General features: G+C 42.2%; 1 protein-coding gene across 2 annotated transcripts in view; it reads left to right on the top strand.

Moving 5' to 3' along the window:
• SVOPL (SVOP like) overlaps positions 1 to 17,337 on the top strand; it is a 67,643-nt gene that overhangs the window by 15,751 nt on the left and 34,555 nt on the right. For both annotated transcript variants that reach the window (XM_019452890.2, XM_053897563.1), the window contains exons 6-9: positions 1,458 to 1,521; positions 3,892 to 4,017; positions 6,480 to 6,608; positions 17,112 to 17,185. In XM_019452890.2, the coding sequence (XP_019308435.1) occupies positions 1,458 to 1,521; positions 3,892 to 4,017; positions 6,480 to 6,608; positions 17,112 to 17,185 (393 nt within the window). The remainder of the gene's footprint in view (positions 1 to 1,457; positions 1,522 to 3,891; positions 4,018 to 6,479; positions 6,609 to 17,111; positions 17,186 to 17,337) is intronic.

Genomic DNA, 17,337 nt, shown 5'->3' with positions numbered 1-17,337 from the left:
CCAAGTGTGTTTTAGAAAAGGGAATCAGGCTTGGCAAAACATTTTGCCAACTTTGCGGCATGGCGGGGGGAGGGGAGTGGTGGTGCAAAAAAAAAATGAGGCTTATCTCTCTTAAATGGTAGAAGGCTTAAAATAATTTTGGGAATAAACATGTCAACAGAGGAGCAGCTGTAAGTTTCTTCTTGTTCTCTTATGTGGATATTGGCCCTGTTAGCAATTATACAGCAAAACATAATTGTTGAGGAGAAACTTCTGTTTTCCTTTACATGCTCACACTCAGTACTTCTGACATCTGCACTTCCGACACTAAGTGTGTGGGTTATTTACACACCAACCAGTTTTTCAACACCAGCCGGCTGGTATACAGTTTGATTCAATTCTGACCCTAAGTGATCTGAACCTAACCCTACAAGTGTAGGGCTCAGTCCCACGAGGCTGTCACCCATCTCAGACACCAATCAAAAGTAGTAGGTCCCCAGGTTCTCCACAATTTCTGTCCAACTTGCTACAAATTGGAAGTTGCCACAAATTGTTCCTCGGACGCACTAATTTGGTAGAGAAGCTCGCAGAACCCCGGAAAACAGTTTACTTACTATTGCAGTTTTATTACAAAGGAGATTTTAGAAGAAACAGATGAACAGCCAGATGAAGAGATGGACACAGGGCAAGGTCTGGAAGGGTCCTGAGAGCGGAGCTTCTGTCTCTGTGGAGTTTCTGGCACACCCACCCACCTGGCCCAGCCCTTAGATGTGTTCACCCGCCTGGCAGCTCTCTGAACCTTGCGTGTTAGGGATTTTTATGGAGGCTTCGTTCGGGAGTCATGACTGATTATCAGCTCATTTTCCACCCCCTCCTCTCTCTCCAGAGGATGGGGGACAGGGCTGAAAGATCCAAGGTTCTAATCACGGCTTGGTCTTTTATGACCGGCCCCCATTCAGGAGCTCACCAAGAGCCATCTCATTAGAACATATGATGCTCCTTTGGATCAGGGAATTCCAAGGATTCTCAGTGTTCTGTGTCAGAAACCAGAGTCAAAGACCAAATATTAGCAGGAACTGGGAGCTATATATATGCATACACACACACACACACATATATGTATATACATATATATATATATACACATATATGTATATATATACACATGTGTGTATATATATATATGTGTGTGTGTGTATATATATGTATGTGTGTGTGTATATATATATATATATGTGCCATTGCTCTGTGACTGAAGACTAAGTGCATTTGCAAAGCAGAGAGAGACCACTGAAAAAGATTGTTATATATGTATAACAATATATGGTTACATATTATGTATAAAAATATATTTCTTGCCACTTCATAATGGTGAAGTCTACATTTTCACCTCTGTGACAAGAAAAGTTATGATTTTTTAAAAGTTATTTGCTTTGATAAAAACAAAATTATTTTGTTTCACCTCCCTTCCTGTTTAGGCTAATCATAAAGACTGAATTTTTGCCTACAAAATATCGAGGCTATATGCTCCCCTTGTCTCAGGTAAGGTAAAATAGGAAATCTACTCGGTCTTCGGTCTTCGGATCCTAAAGGATACAATGTACATGGTTTTTCTTCTGGCCGATCGATTGTTGATTATTTGATCAGCACACTGCCGATTTCTTGGTTTGAACTGGTGAGCACTGGGAATGTTTGATGCTGGAGGTCCTATTCTGAGGTGCTCTGAGCCCTGGCTTCAGGGGAATGAGAGAAGCCCAGGAATGCATCTGGGATGGACTTCCTCTTCCCACTGAGTGGGAGCGGGGGTGGGGTTGGGGAGGACACAGCTATCCCTTTTTGGGCATCCCATCTGCTCTCCAGGGTTAGTGGTAGCTGCCAGGCTTTCTTCTGATCTTGGTTAAACTGAATGCACACACTTTTGATACTTAGCATTTGGATTTTACACTTAACATTATTTAATGGGCTAGTCCTGCTCAAGCTTATCTGTGGACATTGTCTCTTTCGCCTGCCATTCATTCGTCAGCATGCTTGCTGGTTAGGTCTTCTCCTTGCTCGTCTTACTTTCCTGCTCTCCTTGGGTCATCTAATTAATTCCAGTGTTTTTAGCGATCTATATTTGTAAACACCAAAAATCTTTATCTACAACCAAGAGCATGTCCTTGAACTTCAGATGCAGGTAGCCAACAGACTACTTGACAGTCACTTGACTATCATATAGGCTCCACAAATATAATATGGATAGATTTCACCTCTTCATGTTCCCCTGAAACCTCTTATTTCCATGTTCCCACTGTATCAGGGACGCAAACTCAAGAACCAACACCGACCCCTCCTGTCCCATCACCCCCGCCCGTTCAATCTGTCACCAAGCCCTGCTGATTCATTCCTTATTGATGGGCCCTCAGTTGCATTGTCCTATCAGCAGACCCTGTCACCTTTACCTCTAATATCTGTGCCGAATCTTCATCTTTTAAATTTTTTGCCATGTTGCTACTAAAATCCTTTACAGTGCCGCATCACCTGTGATCTGGTCCACTGCAACAGCTTACCCCTAGTCTTGTTTGTTGCCTCTTCAGAAAGTTCATCCCTCAGCACTCAAGTCACATTCCCGGACATTTCTCTCTCTCTCTCTCTTTTTTTTTCATAGTCCTTAGCACTTTCTGAAATACTCTTGTTCATGTTTTATAATAAAAGTCTTTCGTGATAAAATAATCATCCCTTAATTAGTCTCCCCCAAAGGGCCTTTTTTTTTTTTTTTTTTTTTTTTTTTTTTTTTTATCGTCTTCTCTCCACCTCTGTGAGGTGGAGTTGGGTTGTCATTTAGTCTCTATCTTCCAGCGGGGAGATAATGCTCGGGCTAATACTTGGAATTGTTCTAATTCCCAAACCCATGGAGCCTGGCCATAATTGGCTGCCATGTTATTTGTTGATGTGAAATTATCTTCAAGATACATTTTTCAGTACAAAAAGCAATATTTATACTCTGATGCCATTTGTGAAAAAAGAGAAGAGCAAGATATATCCTTATTAGCTTGTATATGCTTAGAACAACTTTGGAAGGACACACAGGAAATTGGTGATATTGATTCCTTCTGAGAAAAGAACTGAACAACAGGGAACTCAGAGAGGAAGAGAATATTTTCAGCATTTTCCTTTGTGCCTTTTGAGTTATGAACCAGTAAATCTATTATTTATTCAACAGGGAAAGCAATATCACTGTCTCAGGTTTTTAAAACTTTGGCGACATTGCTGACCCCCTGTCTAGTGAGCCTTCTATTTATAGACAAGCAAACTGAGCCATGTTGAAGTGAAGCGATGTTCCGAGTTCATCCAGGTCATAGAGGTCGTGCTGGGATTAGAACCTGGGCCTCAGCTCCTCAAAGACCCTTTCCCCCCTCTCCTCCTCTCCCCCTCTCTCCTCTCATACTGAAATGCTTGACAGAGAGGCTCCCGGGAGAGGTGGTGTTGAGCACACTCGATAGGAGGAATTTTAAAGATTTTATTTTCAAGTAATCTCTACAGCCAACATGGGATTTGAACTTACAACCCTGAGATCAAGAGTCGCATGCTTTACTGACTGAACCAGCCAGGCACCCTGATGGGAAGACTATTAATCTTCCATTCTCTCCCCAGGTTTTCTTTTCTTTTCTTTTCTTTTCTTTTCTTTTCTTTTCTCTTTTCTTTTTTCTTTTCCTTACCCTTATTCATTTTTGAGAGACAGAGAGAAACAAACTGCTAGTTGGGGAGGGGCAGAGAGAGAGGGAGACACAGAATCCGAAGCAGGCTCCAGGCTCTGAGCTGTCGGCACAGAGCCCCACGTGGGGCTCGAACTCATGACCCATAAGATCGTGACCTGAACTGAAGTCGGACGCTTCACCGACTGAGCCACTCAGGTGCCCCTTCTCTCCCCAGGTTTTCTGGCTGGCTGGCTCCCTGCTTATCATCGGCCTGGCCTCTGTGGTCATCCCCACCATCGGGTGGCGGTGGCTCATCCGCATCGCCTCTATTCCTGGCATTATCCTCATCTTGGCCTTCAAGGTGAGGACGCTCACAGCCTCCCTCTGGTCCTCCCCTCCAGCTGGGCCAGTGTCCCCACAAGTACCTACCTCATACCTGCGTCTTCCCTTTGCTCAAAACTGTCTCAGTCCACTTCATCCCTCCCCTCCTGTATCCTGCCTTATGATTGTTCATTACTGAACGTTTCGTCTGACAACTCCTCCCTATTTGGGCTGACCCCTCTCTAAGCTTTAGAGCAGGTAGTTGGATGCCTTGTACGCATTCTCAGGCCACTGCAGACCAGCTGGTTTGTCCTTCTGCTCTCCCACTAATGTGCAGAATCGCCATCTTCCTTAGGTTCCGTTGAATTATGTTCATTGTTCAAAGTCGGGGTTGGCCACTCAGTGGAACTGGGATGTATTTTGTGTGTTTGTCACCTAACACTGTAGAATCAAAGAGTTTCAGATTTCAGAAGGGTGCTCGAAGGGCATTTGTTTCATACCCCAGCCCAAAGTACACATCCTGTCTCTGCCAGAATACTTGCAGCTTTGCTGGAATACTTCAAGTTTGGGGCATTTTAATTTTAATTAATTAATTTATTTATTTTGAGAGAGAGAGAGAGAGAACACTAGAAGGGTAGGGGGCAGAGAGAGAGGGAAACACAGAATCTGAGACAGGCTCCAGGCTCTGAGCTGTCAGCGCAGAGCCCGATGCTGGGCTTCAACTCACAAACTGTAAGATCATGACCTGAACTGAAGTGGGACACTTATCACCTGAGCCACCCTGAGAAGTTTTAGACTTTAGACTTTATAGACTCCTTCAGTATGTTCCAACTGCAGTCAGTCCCAGTTCTTAGGAAGTTCTTTGTTCTCTTGAGAGGACCCCTTCCTCCCTTATGAATTTACCTGCGGTCTTAGCACTTCTCTGTGAAAAACCAAAGGAGTGTAGTCTACATGGTATTCTTCCAAATACTTAAGAACTAGCCTAACCAAAGCTTTCCTTCTCTGAATTAAACAGTACCATTACCTTCAACTCTTTCCCATGACACCTGATCCCAGATCCCTGTCCATTTTTTTTTTTCTGGATGAGCCGGGTGGTCAGGGTGCTCTCTGCACTGAACTGTGACTTGATGTCCCCCAAAGACCTGCAGGTGCCTGGGCCCAAGGGTTTAGCGGGCTTGGTGGTGCTTCCCGTGAGCAGCCCATCTGCCTTGCTTGGTGTAGGCCGACTGTGCTGCTTCTTAGCCAACTGCCTCCCACAGCTGGGTACTGCTGGGCTTAGGATCAACTACAACCCAAGGTCTGTCCTATGTGAGTTGTTTCCAAATCTAGACACCTGAAAACTATAATTGGACAATTGATACGGTTTTTAAAAAATTTTTCTTTAATGTTTATTTACTCTTGAAAGAGAGACAGAGACAGAGCATGAGCAGGGGAGGAGCAGAGAGAGAGGGAGACACAGAATCTGAAGCAGGCTCCATAGATATGAATGAATGTAAAAGCTGGTAGTACCAGTGAGACTGGGTAGGCGCCATAACAGCTTTCCTTCTGTGAGTGTGCAGGGGAGAGAGTGGTTTGTTCCAGTGGGGTGGTGCTCTTGAATTTGGCCTTGTGGGATGGAACGGCCTGCATTGGGATCCCCGGACAGTGGGGAAAGGGCATTTTGGCAGGACTGCTGCGTCAGCCCAGTCATGAAGGCATGAAATGCGGACACGTTTGGGGGAGAGCAGGCAGGCTGGGATGAGGGGTGCTGGGAAGCTGGCTCATGGCTCCATGGAGCCTGGGTGGGAGGGAACACAGAAAAGGCCAGGAAAGCAGTCAGGATAATCCTGGTGGACGATGAGGAGGAGCTGCCCTGCCCACTGGCCCCTGGCCTCCAGGTGGGGAGCAGGGTGCTGCTGGGGGAGGTGCTTTTCTCAGGAAGAACCATCTGGCCTTGACTGGTTGCGAGGCATGAGGGGCAGGAAGTGGTCCAAGGTGATTTTCAAGGTCCCACCTTCCATAGAGGCCTGTACCGTTTTCTGGGTGTCGTGTTCAAGACATTCAACAATCAGTGGGGTTGAGGGTCTGGCCAGTCAGGAGCAATTCTTCCACCTCATGGGTGCTAGAGGTCCCTGCTGTAGTCATGCTGTGGGGTGTTGCATGTGGGAGGTCGCAGGGCTACTGGGGAGAGGCTAGGGTGACAGAGAAGTGGAGGCCCTGGGGCAGCAGTTATTTCCCAAGCAGATGTAAGAATTTACTTGTGTTAACAAGTAGGTTGAGCTGAATTGCTGCAAATCCGTACTGACCCGCTGTCATCAAGATGGAACTCCAATAAGGAGAAGATGACCTTATTTGTTCTGGAACCACTTGGAATGCACAGGATGCCTGCCTGCTGTTGATGTGGCTTTGTGCTTGCTAATCTTCCATCTGGAAACTGGGGCGGCATGACGTATGCAGCAGTAATAGCCGAACCCCCGGGGTCCCAGCAGTTGCAACTCTGATGTTCTTTCCTTCTGCACCCAGTTTATACCTGAGTCTGCTCGCTTCAATGTCTCCACTGGGAACACTCAGGCTGCCTTGGCCACACTGGAGCACATCGCCAAGATGAACCGCTCTGTCATGCCAGAGGGGAGGCTGGTGGAGCCCATCCTGGTAAGTTCCCAGCCGGGAGGTCTCTTTCCCCCACCAGCCACCTCCTCGGGGAAGGGTGGAGGGGAGGGGACCTTCACTCTGGAGCCCTGCCCTGGAGGGAAGAGAAAAGAGCAGAGTAGACTGGGACTAAATCCAGCTCCACTCAGAGACCGGTGGCCCTGGAAAGTTCCCTGCCTTCGTTTTCCTCATCAATGAAATGGGAATAGTAACATCTACCTTGTGGAGCTAGTCACATGATTTGGCATCATTGTTTATATCGGTGAGAGATTGTTTTATAATTTCATTTTCTTGTGCTGGCCTTATAAATGATATAAAATGGTATAAATAGTAAGTGGTCTCAAACTTATAAACCTCATTAAATGATTTGTAGTGCTTTTTAATTTATTTTTTATTTTTTAAAATGTTTATTTATTTTTGATAGAGAAGGAGGAGAGGGGCAGAGAGAGAGGGCAGAGAGAATCCCAAGCAGCCTCCACACTGCCAGCACAGAGCTTGACGCGGGGCTTGAACTCATGAACTGTGAGATCGTGACCTGAGCCATTGCCAGGAGTCAGATGCTTAACCAACTGAGCCACCCAGGCACCCCTTTTTAAAATGATTTTTTATTTTTATTATTTTTTTAAACGTTTATTTATTTTTGAGACAGAGAGAGACAGAGCATGAACGGGAGAGGGTCAGAGAGAGAGGGAGACACAGAATCCAAAACAGGCTCCGGGCTCTGAGCCATCAGCACAGAGCCTGACACAGGGCCTGAACTCAACGAACCACGAGATCATGACCTGAGCTGAAGTCGGACGCTTAACTGACTGAGCCACCCAGGCACCCCTAAATGATTTTTTAAAACACAGTTTGGCATTTACAGTCTAATGTTTTCAGGACTCTCAAGGTTAATTTGAAATCATTTCTCACACCAGTGCTGACCACCCACCCGTAGGCAGGCCAATCATAAGCTCTGGGAAGTTTGACCAATGGCACCTCCCTCACCTGTCCAGCCAACTTGGAGTGCTTGGTGAAACTTGCCTCGAAAGTAGTTTATGCCTAATATTTTTTTTGAGGTGAGGGGTGGGGGATAATGATGGGGTGTTATGGGGAGTTTTTAAAAGTATGATTCAATTTATGTAAAGGTCACAGTCTACTTTTGTTTAAGACTTTTGGTTGAGTCAATTTTGGTAACATATATATTTTAGAAAATTGTCCAGCTCATCTAAGTTTTCAAATTTATTGATGTAAAATCCCACTGTTCCCAGTGTTCTCTGATGAGTTTCAAAAATCTATGTATGTCCCCTCTTTCATTTTAATACTGTTTATTTGTGGCTTCTCTCTTTTTTCTTGGTCCTCTTACTAGAGGTTTGTATAGTAACTTCAAAGAACAAGGGTTTTTTGTTTTTGGTGTTGTTGTTATTCTCTTTATTGATTTTTTTGGCGGCCTCATTAATTTCTATTCTTTGTTTTCTTCTTTAGCTTTTTATGTTTTTCTAGCTTCTTGAGTTCAGTACTTAGCTCATTTGTTGTCAGTCTTTTTGATTTTTAATGAAGCATTTAGCTACATTTGGCAAGTTTTGTTAGAGAGTAATTTTATTTTTATTTCTATTTCATAACTGCTATGAACTTCTCTTTAACCAGTGTGTTATCTGTTAACACTCTTTTGTGTTCTTTGTGTCTAATTTAATTGCATTTTGGTCAGAAGATGTTATCAATTGTTTGGAATTTTGGAGACTTTTCTTTTGTTCTCTACATAGTGACTTTTCATTGATGTTCCATATGTGCCTCAAAAGAGCGTGTGTTCTCATTGTATGTATTTTGTTATACGTTGTTAATTGTGCCATATAAATATCTGACACTTGTGCTAGATTTTGCTTAGCTGAGCTAACAGTTTGCCAATAACGTGATGGCTTTGTTCATTTCTCCTTATAAGCCTGACAGTTTACTTCATGTAATTTGAGAATATCTTGGTGCTTCCTAGCATATGATTGACTTAATCTTATGGATAGATTTTATTATGATGTCACTTCTTTATACCGCTTTGGGCCTTACATTTTATTTTTGCTCATATTAGTGTATTGAAACTAGCTTAGGTTAGCATTTTTGCTGATGGATCTTTTTTCCAGACTTCATTTTTAACTTTTCTGTGTTACTTTGCTTTAAAATTGTTTCTTCTAATTATATAGCTGATCTTTTTTTTTTTTTTCACTCAATCTGGTATTCTGTGTCTTTTAGCAGTGAATTTGATTCAGTTACATCTATTGTGATTACTCACATATTTGGACTTCTGTCATTTTATTTTATATTTCCTCTTGACCATATATTTCCTTTTCTCCTTTCCTACCTTTTACTAGAGTGATTCAGTTTGATTTTCTCCCACTGTGCTTCCTTCTACTGGCTTATAATTTATTCATTCTATTCCTTTTATTATAGAGGTAGCCCTTAAATATTGAAAATGTGCTCCCACAATACCTATGTTTTTTAGTATCTTTATTTGCCATCTGAACAATACAAGGACCTTGAAAATATTAATTCTGATCTGCCCCAGTCTCATCTTCCAAATTATTTTTGTCTGATGTTTTGGTTTCCTGTTTATAAGTTTTCCTAAATTAGACATTACTTTCTAAGCAGGTATCTATTTAGGTTTATTAATGTTTTTACTACTCTCTTTTTCAGTGGTTTCAGACTTAATTTTTGCACCTACATTCTTGTATCCTTCTTCTTCTTATTTGGTTAATTTGGTTTCATACTTATTATTTAAATGTTGGATCTATCTGGGTTTAACTGAATATGAGAAACATGGTACAGGTCTAGCTTTGTCATATCCAAATGGCTAACCATTTGCACTCATATATTTTTATCAAATAATTCATCCTTTGTATATTTGAATCTATTTTTGAATTCTCTATTGTGTTCTAATGATAGATTTGTAGATTCAAGTATATATGGGGACTTATTATGTAATAAAGAGGGCATTTCATGTTGTTGGGAAGAGGATAGAGATTAATTGTTGGTCCAATGTGATGCTTTTAATAACAGTATTTTTTTGTATTACTAGGGTAAGTCCCCCTTGTCAAAATTCTTCTTCAGAATTTTCCAAATTATTTTCTGAGTACTATTTTTCTAGAACAGCTTTGAAGTCACTTTATTAAGATCTTCTCCTAATTTCCCTCCAAAATCTAGGAGAGTTTAATTGGGATGGTGTTGGGGCACCTGGGTGGCTCAGTCAGTTAAACGTCTGACTTCAGCTCAGGTCATGATCCCGCGGTTTGTGAGTTCAAACCCTGTGTCAGACTCTGTGCTGACAGCCCAGAGCCTGGAGCCTGCTTCGGATTCTGTGTCTCCCTCTCTCTCTTTGCCCCTCCCCTCTTCCCTCTCTGTCCCTCATTCTCTCAAAAATAAATAAACATTTTTTAAAAGTTTAATTGGCATGGTGTTGAAATTATTAGTTAATATGTAAAGAGAATTGATACCTTTATAGTATTAAAAATTCTTGTTTTGATAAAAGTTTATGTTCCCACTATTCAAGTCTTTTTATATTCCTTAGCAACATTAAAAAACAAAAAACAAAAAACAAAATAGAAAGGACTCTTACCAGAAGACTGAATTTCCTGAGGGGAAAGTTCTCATATGTTTTTTATCTCTATTCTTTGTTCTCTTTATTTTTATTTTTATTTATTATTTATTATTTTTTTTTGAGAGAGAGAGAGAGAGAGAGCGAGCGAGCGCACATGCACATGAGCAAGGGTAAGGCAGAGAAAGTGTGAGAGAGAATCTCAAGCAGGCTCCATGCTGGGCACAGAGCCTGATGCAGGGCTGGATCTCACAACCCTGAGATCATGACCTGAGCTGAAATCAAGAGTTGGACCCTTAACCAACTGAGCCACCCAGGCACCCTTTTTTCTCTTTACACACACACACACACACACACACACACACACACACACACACACACACACACATTTTTTATTTGATACTTAGAGAAAATCCCTATGAGGTAGGCAAATATTATTACTTTTATTTGTCAAATTAAGAAACTGACCTCAGAAGGGGGACCTGAGTGGCTCAGTTGGTTGGGTGGCTGACTTTGGCTCAGGTAGTGATTTCACAGCTCGTGAGTTCCAGCCCTGTGTCAGGCTCTGTGCTGATGGCTTGGAGCCTGGAGCCTTCTTCAGATTCTGTGTCTCTCTCTCTGCCCCTCCCTGCTCAAACTCTGTCTCTCTCCCTCTTTCAAAAATAAATAAACTTTAAAAAAAAAAAGAAACTGACCTCAGAAAAGAAAAGTGAAGAATCCAAGATTCTAAGGTGAGCATAGTTGGCTCTTGAACAACACGAGGGTTAGGGGCACTGTGGAGTTAAAAATCTATGGGTAACTTTTGACTCCTCAAAAACTTTACTAATAGCCTGTTATTGACCAGAGGCCTTACTGATAACATAACCAGTTGATTAACATAGATTTTGTATGTAATATGTATTATATACTGTGTTCTTTCAATAAAGTAAGCTAGAGAAAATAAAATGTAATTAAGAAAATCATAAGGAAGAGATGGAGTGCCTGGGTGGCTCAGTTAGTTGAGTGTCCAACTCTTGAATTCCCCTCAGGTCATGATCCCCAGAGTTGTGGGATCGAGCCCCGCATCAGTCTCTGCACTGAGCATGGAACCTGCTTGAAATTCTCTTTTTCCCTCTGCTCTCTCCCCTGCTGTCTCTCTAAAAAAAAAAAAAAAAAAGTCATAAGGAAACATTTATACATACATTTATACACACATTTATAGTACTGTTCTGTATTTATTAAAAACAAATCTACATTTAAGTGGGCCTGTGTGGTTCAGATCCACATTGTTCAAGCGTCAACTGTAATCTTTTTTTTTTTCCAGGCAAGGCTTTTTAAAAGTTTTAATTCTAGTATAATTAATGTACAGTGTTGTGTTACTTTTAGATATACAGTATAGTGACTCAACAATTTTATACATTGCTCGTTTCTCATCATGATAAGTGCACTCTTAATTTCCTTCACCTATTTCACCCATCTCCCCACAAACCTCCCCTCTGGTAACCATCAGTTCTCTATAATTAAGAATCCATTATTTTGTCTCTTTTTTTCTTTGTTCATTTGTTTTGTTTCTTAAATGCCACATATGAGTGAAGTCATGTGATACTGTCTTTCTCTGACTTGTTCCTCTATACCCTCTAGATGTACCCATGTCATTGCAAATGGGAAGATTCACTCTTTTTGATGGCTGAGTATTATTCCACTGTACTTATACACCACCTTTTCCTTATCCATTCATCTATGGATGGACACTTGGGTTGCTTCTATAATTTGGCTTTTGTAAACAATGCAACAGTAAACATAAGGGTGCACATATCTTTTCAAATTAGCGTTTTGGTATTCTTTGCGTAAAGACCTAGTGATGTGATTGCTGGCTCATGTGGTAATTCTATTTTTAATTTTTTGAGGAATCTTAATACTGTTTTCTATAGTGACTGCACCAGTTTGCATTCCCACTAACAGTGCGAGAGGGTTCGCTTTTCTCCATATTCTCACCAACACTTGTTGTTTCTTGTAGTTTTTAAAAAATGTTTATTTTGAGAGAGAGAGTGAGTGCCTGCACATTTGTGAGTGGGGAAGGGGCAGAGAGATAGGGAGAGAGAGAGAGAGAGAGAGAGAATCCCAAGATACAGAGCTTGATCCAAAGACTGTGAGATCATGACCTGAGCTGAAACCAAGAGTTGGACACTTAACATACTGAGCCACCCAGGCTCACAAGAAACACTCTGTTTCTTGTGTTTTTGATGTTACTCAAAATTAACTATAGTGAGGATATATCTCATTGTGGTTTTGATTTGCATTTCCTTGATGGTGAGTGATGTTGAGCATCTTTTCTTGTGTCTGTTGGCCATCTGGATGTCTTCTTTGAAGAAATGTCTGTTCATGTATTCTGTTGTTTTTTAAATTGGATTTTTTAGGTTTTTTTTTTTTTTTTTTTTTTTTGGTGTTGAGTTGCATAAATGGTTTATGTATTTTGGATACTAACACCTTATTGGATATGTCATTTGTGAATATCTTCTCCCATTCAGTAGGTTGTCTTTTAGTTTTGTTGATTGTTTCCTTCGCTGTGCAGATGTTTTGTATTTTGATGAGGTCCCAAAGTTTGTATTTGCTTTTGTTTCCCTTGCCTCAGAAGACATGTCTTGAAAAATGCTGCTATGTCACCGTCAGAGAAATTATTGCCTGTGCTCTCTTCTAGGACTTTTATGGTTTCAGGTCTCACAGTTAGGTCTTTAATCCATTTTGAGCTTATTTTTGTATATGGTGTAAGAAAGTAGTCCAGTTTCATTGTTTTGTATGTAGCTGTTCATTTTTCCCAGCAGCATTTGTTGAAGAGACTGCCTTTTTCCCATTGCATACTCTTGCCTCCTTTGTTGAAGATTAATTGGAACATACAATTGTGAGTTTATTTCTGGGCTCTCTATTCTGTTTCATTGATCTTTGTGTCTGTTTTTGTGCCAGCACCATACTGTTTTGATTACTATAGCTTTGTAGAACATCTTGAAATCTGGGATTGTGATGCCTCTGGTTTTGTTCCTCCTTTTCAAGTTTGGTTTGACTGTTCAGGAGTTTCTTGTGGTCCCATACAAATTTTAGTATTATTTGTTCTAGTTCTTTGAAAAACGTTGTCGATATTTTGGTAGGGATTGTAGTAAATCTGTAGATTGCTTTTGGTAATATGGACATTTTCACAATATTTTTTCTCCCGATGCATGAGCATGGAATATTTTTCAATTTGTGTGTGTCATCATTTTGAAGCATAAAGTTCAGTGGCATTAAGTACATTCAGGATTTTGTCGTCATCCTGAACAGATACTCTATGAGGTGATAACTCCTCACGCCTATCTACCCCAAACTTCTGGTAACTTCTGCTTTCTGATTCTAGGAATTTGCCTATTCTCTATTTCATATAAGGGGAATTATACAATATTGTGTCTGGCATATTTCACATTGCGGCCTGAAACAGGTGTTCATTAATGTTCATCTCGCTGTGGGGTTTCCTTTGACTCATTGTAAGCCTCTGCACAACCAAGAATGATCGGCTGCCAATCCCATTGGTTCTTCTAAAACGGTGGCTTTTACTCTAGTCTCTTTCTTTCACACAGCTACCTCCTTGCCCCATGCTCCGTGATTTCATCTAGCACAACACTGTCAGACAAATTGTCTTTAAACGTCAATACCACCCCTGCTGCTCAGGAGCCTTCAGTGCCTCCCACCTCCGCCCCTCACAGTCCCTGACTATGAGTGAAGTCCAGAATCCTCATCCCAGCATTTAAGGCTTCCTGTGACCTTTATCAATCAGCCTTTGCATCCTTAGATCCATGGCTAAGCGCAGACTTGAATAGGAGGAGGAAAGACAGAATACAAGGATGCTGGACATATGACAGAGCAAAAGGCATCACCAGAGAGGTGGGGAATGACACAAAGCAGGGACACCAGTGATATGGAGAAAAGTTGTGGGTTCTTACCAGGGCTGGCATGGCAGTTGGAGAGCCTATTCTTTTGTTTTTTACTCTCCCAGCTTTATTGAGATGTAATTGTATAAGCTTAAGGTGCACAGTGTATTGATTTGGTACGCTTATATATCTCAAAATGTTAGCTGCCATAGAGTTAGTGAACACTTCTGTCATATCACGTAATTACCCTTTGTTTTTCTGTGGTAAGAGCATGTAAGAGCTACTCTCTTAACAAGTGTCAAATATATTACACAGTATTGTTACTGTACTAAATTACTAAATTGGAGAGACTCAATTCCCATAACAACTACGCTCCCTCCTCCACCCCTCTCTGGTCTCCATCTTCTCTCCACATTCCATATCCTCCCCACCCCTGCCTCTTACATCCTTCTCCTTTTTCCCTCTTCCTTTTCTTCTTCCTCCTGCTTTCCTTCTCTCGCCTTCAGCGTGCAGCTTCCATCCACATGCCCATCAGAGGTTCTTGTCCATCTCCGCCATTGTCTCTTGTGCGAGGCCCCTGGATACAGAGCTACAAGTCATTGACCCTGCCTTCAAGTCTCTTACACTCTGCTTGGTGAGATGAGGCTCACACAGCAAAGAATCACCCACAGAACAGTCAGATGTTAGAACCAGGTGAGTGGCATAGGCAACATCGTATAGGATTGGAGCAGAGAGGTGACCAGGAGCCAGGGCAGTCGAGCCCCCTTGAGGGGATCGCTGTGGCAAAAGTCAAACCCTGAAAGGAGAGGCAGCCTCAGGGGACGAAAGAGGAGGAATGGTGTGAATCAAGACCAGAGGCAGGAATGTGCAGTGGATTTGGTCACGCCAGCTGTTGTCAGAATGCCATGCGGAGGAGGCTGGACGAGATGGTATGGGCAGACCAGCCTGTGCAGCTTCACGGCACAGACACGGAGATGAAAAGCTCCGGGCACTGGCTAAGGAAGAGCCACACCACAGATGAGATGAGTGAGTCCACCAATTTGGCTTGTAGTCAAAGGTTCATGGCCAAATAATTTACGTGAATGCAACTTGTAATTCATTATGATTCACTGAAGACTCAGCATTCTGAATCTCTGGTTACACTCGGGAAGTTGAGGGGACCATAGTCACACATAAACTCAAGGGGGCATGTCAGAAAGGTAGATGGGCAAGAGTCAGGACTAGTACTTAGAAGACCTGGATAGCAGGCTGGCTCTGCTGCCCACCAGCTCTGTGACCAGGGGCAAGTCACTTACCCTTTCTGGGCCACATTTTCTGTATTGGAAAAATGGAAGGCTAGGACTAGTTCAGAGGTTTTCCAATGATAAGTAGCCAGAGCCCCAACATGTAAAGCAGATGAAAGAGGACTGTCAGTCGCTCCCCTGTTTCCACAGTGACCTCTAGGAGCTGAGCCTAAAAGTCACTGGAACAGCAGTGTCCCTGGCTGGCTCTTGATCTAGGGGTTGTAAGCTGGAACCCCATGGTGGGCATGGAGATTACTTTTTTAAAAAGTCCCTGGAGCAAGCTCCTTCAAACTGGAACTTTCTGTGACAACAAAATCCAGGATGCCTGGTTTACTGCTGGTCTCGCCAGAGGGGACCTGTAATTTCAGGTCTATTCGTGAGAAAAGAATAGTTGGTTTTCAACAGAGCACGCTTTGAAGCATTCCTAGCTTTATTTATTTATTTTTTTAAATATGAAATTTATTGTCAAATTGGTTTCCATACAACACCCAGTGCTCATCCCAACAGTCACCCTCCTCAATACCCATAACCCACCCTCCCCTCCCTCCCACCGTCCATCAACCCTCAGTTTGTTCTCAGTTTTTAAGAGTCTCTTATGATTTGGCTCCCTCCCTCTCTAACTTTTCTTTCCCTTCCCCTCCCCCATGGGTTTCTGTTAAGTTTCTCAGGATCCACATAGGAGTGAAAACATATGGTATCTTTCTCTGTAAGACTTATTTCACTTAGCATAACACTCTCCTAGCTTTAAATAACAATCCACCACTGCCCAATCATATATAACCCATCTTTGTTTATTTTTATTCAAAATATTTAATTAGCACTGACTATGGATAAGACTTCTGCGAATCACCCTAAAGACACAAAAAGAAATCAGACATTCTATCCTTTTTCGACATGTATGCCAGTTTTTCCTTACACAATTCTCTTGCTATGAAAAATAATGCTATTTTTCATTTCACTATGAAGTTTAAAAGAATCTTCCACCAGGGGTACCTGAGTGGCTCTGCGGGTTTAGCGTTTGACTCTTGGTTTCTGCTCAGGTCATGATCTCAGAGTTTCATGAGTTCAAGACCCATGTAAGGCTCTGCACTGGCAGCATGGAGCCTGCTTGGGATTCTCTCTTTCTCTCTCTCTCTCTCTCTGCCCCTCTCCTGCTCACTCTCCACTCTCTCAAAATAAACAAACATATAAAAAAAGAATCTCCAATCAGCTTTACAATTATACTTTTCATGTATCCTATTTTCCATGCTCAGCTCCACCATTCACCGGCACTGGTGAGAAGAGGAAGAGAAAAAGGGTTAGAGTCTTCAATTCAATGGGTTGGTCCTTGCCAGTGATAATAAAAAGCACGCAGAGGTGCCTGGGTGGCTCAGTTCACTAAGTGTCTGACTTCAGCTTGGGTCACGATCTCACCATTCATGAGTTTGAGCCCCACAGCAGGCTCTGTGCTGACAGCTCAGAGCGTGGAGCCTGCTTTGGATTCTATGTCTCCCTCTCTCTCTACCCCTCCCCCACTGTGCTCTGTTGCTCTCTCTCTCTCTCAAAAATAAATAAACATTTGTAGAAGTTCAAAAAGAACTTAAAAAAAGCATGCAAAGACTGACTGAGATGAACGTGCAGAAGCAATGATCTGTGGGCCTGGTGAGTGCACTCCTGGGAGTTGAGTGGTTCTCTCGCTCCACCACATTCCCAAGCTGTTCTTATTTTCTGTTCTCCAAAATGCTAGAGAAAGCTTTGCCAGTCCTTAAGCCACTAAATCTAATCTCCCTGTCCCTTTTCACTACCCCAGGAAAAAAGAGGAAGATTTGCAGACCTATTGGATGCTAAATATTTACGGACCACATTACAGATCTGGGTCATATGGTAAGAGTGTAATTATTTCAAAATGACTTCTCAATAAACACAAAGCTGACTTAAGTAAATCCACTCTGTGCCACTGGACAGAAAAACCACAGGCTGACTCCAGCAATGTCTTATCTTTCCACCACCACCAACAACAAACCAATAAGTAAATG

Source organism: Panthera pardus, unplaced genomic scaffold, assembly GCF_024362965.1.
Source record: "Panthera pardus isolate Hobbes unplaced genomic scaffold, ASM2436296v1 HiC_scaffold_8, whole genome shotgun sequence".
Classification (NCBI taxonomy): Eukaryota; Metazoa; Chordata; class Mammalia; order Carnivora; family Felidae; genus Panthera; species Panthera pardus.
Note: the sequence above shows the minus strand (reverse complement) of the source record. Positions and strands in the feature narration are given on the sequence as shown.